The sequence below is a fragment of the Suricata suricatta genome, chromosome 4 (genome assembly GCF_006229205.1).
Source record: "Suricata suricatta isolate VVHF042 chromosome 4, meerkat_22Aug2017_6uvM2_HiC, whole genome shotgun sequence".
Lineage (NCBI taxonomy): Eukaryota > Metazoa > Chordata > Mammalia > Carnivora > Herpestidae > Suricata > Suricata suricatta.
In genome coordinates this window covers 154,019,125-154,029,238 of record NC_043703.1, presented here as the reverse complement: position 1 = coordinate 154,029,238, position 10,114 = coordinate 154,019,125, and the positions used below count along the sequence as shown (strand labels likewise).

General features: G+C 42.2%; 1 protein-coding gene across 1 annotated transcript in view; it reads left to right on the top strand.

The window, feature by feature from the left end:
• Window positions 1-8,741, top strand: part of DDX1 (DEAD-box helicase 1) — a 31,764-nt gene extending 23,023 nt beyond the window's left edge. Inside the window, exons 18-25 of the mRNA XM_029938270.1 lie at window positions 992-1,138; window positions 4,570-4,661; window positions 5,894-5,966; window positions 6,114-6,186; window positions 6,270-6,312; window positions 7,247-7,342; window positions 7,614-7,734; window positions 8,407-8,741. Of these exons, the coding sequence (XP_029794130.1) occupies window positions 992-1,138; window positions 4,570-4,661; window positions 5,894-5,966; window positions 6,114-6,186; window positions 6,270-6,312; window positions 7,247-7,342; window positions 7,614-7,734; window positions 8,407-8,537 (776 nt within the window). The 3' untranslated portion in view covers window positions 8,538-8,741. The remainder of the gene's footprint in view (window positions 1-991; window positions 1,139-4,569; window positions 4,662-5,893; window positions 5,967-6,113; window positions 6,187-6,269; window positions 6,313-7,246; window positions 7,343-7,613; window positions 7,735-8,406) is intronic.
• Window positions 8,742-10,114: the final 1,373 nt, after the last annotated feature.

Below are 10,114 nucleotides of genomic sequence, written 5' to 3'. Positions count from 1 at the left end.
TTCCTTTGAATGCAGTTTTATGTGCAGTTCCAAAGTTGTAAGGTGCATGCTCAACTGGCCTTATTGTTGCAGAAGAGCAGAGACCTTGCGAGTTCAAAATACCATATTCTCCCACTGTTAGGGAATGCATTTCATAACACACAAATTGTTACTTCATATATTTTCTCCTGTAAACATGGTGCTTAGTTTATACAACAATTAGATATGACCAGAGAGCGTTGGGATATGTGAGGGATTACAGAATTAAAAGTTTGCCTTAGATGGTTAACTCTAGTGAAGCCTCACACTGAAAAGTAGGGAGTGGGTGGATGATGACTCAGAAATTACTAAATCTGTTACACAGTTTTCCTTCCCTAGCGAGAAGTATGAACTTTCTGGTGTTAGATTTTAAATGTCCATTAATTATTTTTAAAAGGGGTTAAAATAATTGAGTAAACATCTCCATGGGAGGTAAAACAAAGTTTTGTTGTAGATAGGAAGTTCTGTTTATTTGTGTGTTTATATGTCTGTTTTCCCTCATAAGAGATGTGGTTTAGGTGTTTTTGGTACACTATAAAATGGCATAAACATACATTAACAGAAATAAAAATAAATGAGTTAGGGTGACTAAGTGGCTCAGTGGGTTAAGCATCTTGACTTTGGCTCAGGTCATGATCTCATGGTTTGTGGGATCGAGCCCCGCGTTGGGCTCTGTGCTGACAGTGCAGAGCCTGCTTGCGATTCTCTCTGTCTGCCTCTCCTTCTCCCTCCTCCTCTCATGCATGTACTCTCTTTCCCTCAAAATAAATAAAAATAAAAAAATAAAACTGAGTGAATGGATATTCTCACCATGTCATCCTATTTTTTATTTTTGTCTGTAATACTTATATTAAGGTAGAGTGTTTTAGGTGAGTAAAGCAGGAAGTCTGTGACTGTAATTATGTGTGTTTATAACAATTTTAAATTGAAATTCTTTCTTGTTGTGGTGGTGGTGGCGGTGGTGGTGTTCAAGAGATGTGGTCTGAAGCTGTTAAGATCCTGAAAGGGGAGTACGCTGTCCGGGCGATCAAGGAGCACAAGATGGATCAAGCAATTATTTTCTGTAGAACCAAAATGGACTGCGATAACCTGGAGCAGTATTTTATGCAACAAGGAGGAGGTAATGTTTCCTCACTTGAAATAAATTGTGTTTATTTCCTCATTTAATAGATGGTTAGTCTCATGTCGGTGCGGTCTAGAATGCATGCACAGAATTTAAAGCAGTGGTGGCTCTGTGTCAGGCTGTGCTTATCCAGTGACTTTTCCTGTGATAAGTAAGCCCCAGGAGAACAGCTTCCCACGCAGATGCAGTTCATTACAGTGTTCTGAGGCGCTGCTATCATTTGGAAGAAAGGTAATGTTATTATTTAGCTTCATACTAAAAATCTAAGTGTAATCATTAAGTAATAGAGTGTATGTCTTCTAAACCAATAAATGAGGACAAACCATCTGAAAAAGACTGAGAAAGGAAGAGGAAAAAAAAAACGAGGAAAAGAATGGTTAGAACTAGAGAGTGAAATGGCTGGTGGAAAAATCCGAAGGTATGAGTGACGCTCTGGTATATATCCGTGGACCGAGGTCCTCTGTTGAAAGGCATACATTGTTAGACTGCATAAAATCTAACTGTATGCTGTTTACAAGAGACATACTTAAAACCTGAGGACATGGAAAGATCAAAAGGGGCTGGAAAAAATGTATCAGCTAAACTACTAACAGAAGAAGTTTGGGTTAGCGTATTACTAAGAGACGCAGTAGAATTTAGGATAAAAATCTTAACTAGAAATAAAGGTCACTATGTAATAAAATATTTAGTCTACAATGACTACATGATGCTTCTAATGTCAGGACTCCTTATAACATGATACGTATGAACCAACGTGAAAAAATGCTCAACATGATCTGTCATCAGGGAAATGCAAAACCACAGTGTGACACCACGTGTGCTCATTGGAATAGCCGGATTCAGATAAACACCAAATTTGGGCCAGGGTGTGGAGCAGCTGGAGCTTTCATACACTGTTGTCCAGCCACCTGGCACAAGGTCTTACATGTTTTAATAAAATTAACGTTGCTGTCTTATGACTCAGTAATCCAACTCCTATTTATCCAAGATAAGTAAAATTTACCCAAGATCTAGGGAGAAAAGACATGGGCATGAATGGCCACAGCAGCTTTATTTAGAATAACCCCCAACTGAAAATGTACTAAGTGGCCATCAGTAGGGGACTGGCTTAAACCAGATGTGAAATATCTACTGGTGGAATACTGCTCACCAGTACAAAGGAGTGGACTGCTGGTGGATGCAGCAGCCATGGGTGAATCTCAGGCATGATGCTGAATGAAAGATTTCTTACACAAGAGTGTGTGTGTGTGCGCGCATATGTGTACCATATATATATGTATATAGTATGATTCCACTTATGTGAAGTTCTAGAAGAGTCAGAATCAGTCTCTAATAGAGAAACAAACCCACAGCAGGGGTTTTCTCCGGGAGAATGGGAGTGGCAGTTACCTGGGAAAGGGCATGTGGGTTCTTTGTGGGGTGACATGCATATTCTCTATCTTGATAGGGCTTTGGGCTACATAGTACATGCATTTGTCAAAACTCGGCAAGTATACACTTAAGATTTGTACATTTCCTGTATGTAGTATTTCACATACTACGAAGGAAAACAATAAAACCTAAACAAATAACTGCATTCTAGTTCATGAAATGTATGCTAAACTGTGTATAGATGTTTGCAGTTTATAGTAAAATGCATCAAAAGTATAAAACTGAATTGACAGATTAGAGATGCAGATATAGAGTAAAGCAAATACAGTAGATGTTAATGGTGTGATCCAGGAAGTGAGACTTTAGCTGTTCACTTTTAGAACTCAGTCATTGTTGCTGTGTTTGAAAACGCAGGGGCGCCGGGCGGCGGGGGGGCCTCAGTCGGTTAGACGACCGGCTTCGCTCGGGTCATGATCTCGTGGTTTGTGGATTCGAGCCCCATGTCGGGCTCTGTGCTGACAACTCAGAGCCTGGAACCTGCTTTGGATTTTGTGTCTCCCTCTCTCTCTGCCCCTCCCCCTCTTGTACTCTGTCCCTCTCTCTCAAAAATAAACCAACATTAAACAAATTTTTTTAAAGAAAATATAACAAATGTAAAATATATATAAAGCAAAATTTGACAGATGTACAAGGTAACAGATAAATCCTGTTTTTATAATGGGGAAAACTAACACATCCTTTAATCATTGTTGTACATCAGAGACAGAAAACTCTAAAAGAGAATAGAAAACATAAAAAGTTTGAAGGAATGGTCATATAAAGAACACATTGTTCATTACAGTGAATAGTTTAGTACCTCCCCCGCACCCCCAAGGCATGGGAAACAGACTTGCTTGGTGGTTTTAGTTATAGTGACTGTTTTGTAATAAATATTTCCTGTCCATGTCAGTTTTGAATGGAGGATTTGATTACTTGGTCGGGAATGCTGTTAATCAAGCAGTAACATTCCTTGGTTCCTTTCATCTTCCTTCCCTAAATATTCTGGATTCCTTTACCTAAAAACCAACTTTCCCAAACCATTACAAAACCAGAATAACACAGCACACTGTATATCAGACTTGAGAGGTTTAAGAGCAGGGGAAGTAAAGGATCCCTCCCGTCTCTGTACACAGCTTGGCTGGCGAGTAGGAGTGTGTCTGTGGTACTGTCCTGCGCCACTGAATTCAGGACGCAGTAGCCCAGCTGTAAGCCTCTGCACGTTCTGGTTCACGTTCTCCTCTGCGCGGTTAGTTCTTGGGCCAGTCCTCTCGGGTGGATTTCATGCTGTTTTTCCTTGAATTCTGAGTTGTATTGAACCTAAAATTTACTGTGAAGAGTAGTTATGGCATAATTGTTACTCTGGGCTATCTCTTAGTGGAGCATGTACATTCTATTAAGTTCTAGAAGGTTGTTTGCTCATACTCTAGCCTGGACTGTACTGGTTTTGTTACTGTATCTGCTTGAGTTTCTTAGGATTGGCTACCACCGCCCCTACCCCATGGTAGCACCTCTCTATCTGACCAGTTTGGTTCCTCTAACCTGCTCTGGTCAGGGAAGCAGAGGACTAAGCTGCTTAGGACACCTTGAGGAGGGCAGGGGTGTGGGGGTGGCCTTCTAGGAAGGGCCTGAACTTCAGAACGCTTGTTTTAGTTCTTCCAAGATTGGTCTCTATGATCTACTTTTTGGTTCTTTGCTTTATGTGGGAAAGGTGAGGCTCCTGCAATAAGCACGTGTTTTCCTGTCGCTAACACATCTTGCTGTAGCGTTCTGTCTATGCCCGTAGATCAGGAAGAGTGACTTAAAATCTCCTTCAAAGCAAATCAGTTTTAATGTTCATAGAGTTTATTTCAATGGCATTTCACCTGTGATAGAAATCGTGTTAACTGTGGTTTCTGGCAAATTGGGGTATAGATTTCTGTGGGATTATATGGTAACAGTGTCTTCTGAATGCTGTTGGTTTTTTGACATGGTCTTAGGTATGTTTTCCAGGGTTAACTGTTGAATGTGCTTTTCACTAGGACCTGAGAAAAAAGGACACCAGTTCTCGTGTGTGTGTCTTCATGGTGACAGAAAGCCCCATGAGAGGAAGCAAAACTTGGAAAGATTTAAGGTACTAATATTTAGTTGACTGCACTTCCTGAATACTTAAGAGGGGAATTATAGCCGATTTTATTAGTTCCAGTAAATATGATTAAAGCAGTTGTCTTAGAAATTTCGAAAGATTTCTCCCCTGTCCGTACATCCTAAGCACGCAGGGTTAGCCCTCTTTAGCAGTCGATGGTCAGTTACAAGTCCTCTGTCGGCACACCACCATAGTAATAGGAAGCTTCAACTTAAGGAAGTTTTGGGTAAATTCTTTCATGTAGATATTTTTAGGAGAAGCATCATGGGATAGTTAAACCATGTCTGGGAAGTCTTTTTTTTTTTTTAATAGTTTATACTAATCTCCATAGAGAATTTATAGATTAATTAAGACAGGTATCAGAATATGGTTTTGTGGAATTAAGACTATTCGTAAAGGTTCGAGGCACACTGTTCCGGTTACATGCTTGTAGCCTGTGAACACGTTGTGCAGCTTTTGGTGACGGTGGATAGGGCTTGTGTGCCGCCCCCCCCCCCCCCACAGCGCTGTCCCTGCCCCCAGAGCATCTGCCCCACTGCAGAGAGCGGTATCATTTGCTCTCAGACCGTGGGCAGGAGGTGCTGGGCTGGGGGCTTTGGGCTGCGCTTCCATGCTGGGCAGTAGAGCCTGTCTCGTGGCCGCACTTGAGCCCCAGCGTGTGCCCTTCTCTACCCTGGGCCTTTTCCTGGGCCCAGGTCAGCGCGCCCTTCCCCTTCCAGACTCTCACTCTGCAGTGCCTTGGGGACACAAATGATATCCAAAGGCCAATTTGTATTTCCTTGGTGAGAGAGCAAGATCCTTTCTCTTTAGGATTTTGTCTCTTGTCACAAAAAGTGTTACCTCAAGGTAAAATACCTAGTATTCTGAGTTTATTTTAGTACTAGGGTAAAGATAATGCTTATATTTAAACATTTTGTTTTGTCTTATCTGTCTTGAATTGCCAGTCGGGATTTCTAAAGATCAAGGCACATTATAGCAGTTTAACATCTTTGGTGTTGGAAAAAAGAAAATAAATGAATCCAGTTATTGATTTATTCAGTGTCTTATTTTAGCAGATCATGACTTAAAAATTTAAAACATGGGACAGTGAATTACGAATATCTGGACCTCTAGTCTGATAGTAACACCTTAGCTATCAGAGGTCTCATTGAGTAGGATGGTAGAAGTCGTGTTTATTTTTTAGCATATGTACCAGTAAATTCCTTCACCATTCTTTTTAGAAAGGAGATGTGCGGTTCCTGATCTGCACAGATGTCGCCGCCAGAGGAATTGACATCCACGGTGTTCCCTATGGTAAGAGAAAGTTCTGATCCCTGTGGTTTACGTTCTATGGAATTCAATGTAACTCTCTAATACGTTTGAAATATTTAGAACCTCAAATATCTAGTATGTTTGAAAATTGTAGAACTAATGGCAATTGGTAATGATTTTTATTTTCAGTTATAAATGTCACCTTGCCTGATGAGAAGCAGAACTACGTCCACCGGATCGGCAGAGTGGGAAGGGCTGAAAGGTGCTGCTGCGGTTTCTCCTCTCTTCTTTTTATGTTCTCATGCTTCTTGGATGAGGTCTAATAAAGGCTCTAAAATCTTTCAGGATGGGTCTGGCCATTTCCCTGGTGGCAACAGAGAAAGAAAAGGTAATCCTTTCAGTGTTGTATTATATTCTTTGTGTTGTTTTAGATGTCGGAAATAAAAGCAGTTTGGTTTTTTCATGTAAATGTAAATGTAAACTGAATTCAGTTGCATATGGAATATAATTGAACTTTTTTTTACTTAAAATTTTTTAATGTTTACTTATGAGAGAGACAGAGCATGAGCAGGGGAGGGGCAGAGAGAGAGGGAAACACAGAATCTGAAGCAGGCTCCAGGCTCTGAGCTGTCAGCACAGAGTTGGATGCAGGGCTTGAACTCGGGAATCACAAGATCATGACCTGAGCTGAAGTTCGGACGCTCAACCGACAGAGCCACCCAGGCGCCCCTGCAATATAATTGAACTTTTTAATGGCATCTTTTTTTCTATATTTTTGAATGGACCAATAGGATGACGTTTAGAAAGGAAAAATGCAAACTGTGGTTTTCACTAATAACTTTAATATACTTGATTTCACCAAAAGCTGTTTAAATCCTTCCTGACATGCCACAGAAAACTCCTAGGGGGGAGGGTGGTGACTTATTTGGAAATATAATTTGATACAAATTTACAGAAAAGTTGCAAGAATAAGGAGCTCCCACAAACTTCTCCTTCAAACCAGCTGTTCATTTTGCTTTTTGCTATTTGCTTTATTTTTTATAGAAAACATGTGGACTTCATTTTTGGTGCAGTCTCAATATACCTTGTCCACCCTTGTTTTTATCTGGAATTCCTTCCTGTAATTGACTGCATTTTAGGAAAACTTGAGGCTCATTCTCCAAAAGCACTCCTCCAGAGGACCCACTTCATGGGCTCCTGAGTGCCAGTCGTAATGGCCAGCGTTCCACCTGCAACCTCTCTCTCTTGTTCCTCGGGGACGGAAAACACTAGAACACTAACTGAGAATAGCACGTGCTAATATTTTTCCGTCTTTACTGTAGGTTTGGTACCACGTGTGTAGCAGCCGTGGAAAAGGGTGTTATAACACGAGACTTAAGGAAGATGGCGGCTGCACCATATGGTACAATGAGATGCAGGTGAGACTCCTAAGGACGGACTAAAATCGGCAAAAATCGACTGCATCTAATTATGAAAAGTATACCTGTTTTTATCTGTTACGAGGAAAAGTAATCTATTACAATGTTAGAGTTTGTAGATTGTAACTTGTGAGTTTGTCTCTTCAGAAATCGAACTTCCACTTAATACTAAGTATTGTAGTCTTCCTGGTTTATTTGATGCTATTAAAATGCAACTCTGTCAAAATGAAATTTTTATTTAAAAATGCTTTTTGTTTTCTTCCCGTCTTAGTTGCTGTCTGAGATAGAGGAACATCTGAATTGCACCATTTCTCAGGTTGAACCAGATATAAAGGTACCGGTGGACGAATTTGATGGGAAAGTTACCTACGGTCAAAAAAGGGCAGCTGGCGGTAAGCTTTGAGTTACTTTCATGTCTGTTCTGAATGCGGATGTGTCCTTTCTGCGCCTCAGTGTGTAGAAGAGCAAGTCGTTGCAGGTCACCGAGCTAGGGGTGCGTTTTAACGTATTAGTCACCTCCTCCTCGCCGCACTCATGGCAGTTCATCAGTGCGTCTGGTCGCGGTTTCTCGTTATGGGGTTTGTGTGCCAGCGAGGGACAGCGGCCTGTCTGTGTCTCCCGGGGTGTTCATGTCATCATGAGTGGGTGAGCCTTTATGGAATTATGAGGAAGCAAAGGCAAAATGTCAATTTTGAACAAAATTGAAAACCTTTGATTTAATTCAAGTGGTAACCCAGCGTATATGCCCTTAGCTCATTCCTGAACATTGTTTTTGAGATTCAGACTACTAAGCTAGCAGTTTCCAAATCAAAAAAAAAAAAAAAAAAAAAAAAAGGAGAGGAGAGAGGTTGCTAGGGGTAGTGGGACTCTATTAGTGAGGCCTAATCGTTTATTTATACTGACTTAACATTTTTTAAAACTCCCTTCTGGAGATGACTTGCCCAGTCATACGTTTCTATCACGAGAAGCAATGTTTAAACGGATGTGATTGAGCCGAAGTATCGCTGACGAGTTTTTTCAAGCCTGTCACTTACATGACTTTATAATTTGTGTGTGTGATGCAGGTGGAAGCTATAAAGGCCACGTGGATATTTTGGCACCTACCGTTCAGGAGTTGGCCGCCCTTGAAAAGGAGGCGCAGACATCTTTCCTGCATCTTGGCTACCTTCCTAACCAGCTGTTCAGAACCTTCTGATTTTAACATAAACTGAATAAGATTTGAATAATAAAAGTCTGTAGTCTTAAAACTCTAAAACAGTTGTCCTGCTTCCAAGCAGCGGTATTTATAGTAACACAAGCTATTAATGCTAACTCTTGCATGTCAAGAACCATTAGTGTCAGGAATTCTTCCTAAAATGGCAACCTAATGGGAGTAATAAATTCGATGACTATATTTTTATGAAGGTTTGTGTCTTATTTTTAAAGTAATTTGATAGTTTTTCTTTTTCAAGAAAACTGTGGGTTTGTGAAGTCCGTCTGTGGGTCTTAATTTGCCAGAGGACCTGTGTGGGGCCCGCAGTGGGTATCTGGTGTAGGAATTTTCACAGGAAGTGGTTTTAAATGCAGACGTTCTTGAGATGGTTATAGCTTTCTAGGTGGACGCTGAAGCTAGAAGAGACTCATGACAGGAAAGAAATTGGGTGATGCCAAGGCGGAAGGACAACCTGGTCAGTTTTAGGGGCCTGGAGTTTTTGAGAGAGGCAGCGAGGTTCTGCGTCTGGGGAGTGAGACCTGACTTGTGATGGTGACCATGGATTTGGATGTGCAAGTTTACCTTCTTCGTAAGAACCTTTCTTTGTAGACGATAGTTACTTACGAAGATAAAATTATTCTGCTGGCCCTCCAGGTTTTATTTTTTATTTTATTTTATTAAAAAAATTTTTTTTAACGTTTATTTATTTTTGAAAGACACAGAGACAGAGCATGAGCAGGGGAGGGTCAGAGAGAGAGGGAGACACAGAATCCAAAGCAGGCTCCAGGCTCTGAGCTGTGAGCACAGAGCCCGAAGCGGGGCTCAAACTCACGAATCATGAGATCATGACCTGAGCTGAAGTCAGACGCTTAACCGACTGAGCCACCCAGGCACCCCCGCTCCTCTAGTTTTTAAAATTAAGCACAGTTGTCTGGAATACGTTTCCTCAATCCCTTTTGCCTAAAATACCAAAAGGAATGGGAAAAATGTAAACAGACACAATTGAATTGTTCCTTTGTCTCTTCATCAAGTGCTGCTCCCGCTGTCGGACTCCTCAAGCGCACAGGCTATTGTAATTTCTTGTGTGACAGTTTTCAGACCTGTTAGCACCAACATCGTTTCTTCAAACAATCTTGGGGGTGACTCTGTCCGCGTTGATGGTGGGAACTGCCGCCCAGCGTGCCGCCATAGTCTCTGTGAAACGAGGGGCGCCGTTCTCTCGCTTAGGTTTTGACCACGTGCTTCGGAGATTTCCTAGGACCCCTCCAGCCGGCCTCGGAGCGGCGCGGTGACCGCTGTCGACGGGGCCTGCACACATCCATCACAGCTCTCGACAGGGGCCCCTGAGCCTGCTTAGGGGCGAAGGAGGCCGCGATCCAGACCGGTCACGCGCTGGAGCCCGGGCAGGCCTGACCTTTCCGGGTGTGACCGTGCCGTTCGGACGGACACACGTCCCCTGGCCTGGTTTGCAGCCTGGGCGCCTAGTCAGCGTCTCCTCCTGTCTGCATCTGGAAGGGCGCCTCAGGTGCCAGCGGGCCAAGGCCCGGGAGGCCGTGCCAGGGGCGATCCCACGTCTCTTC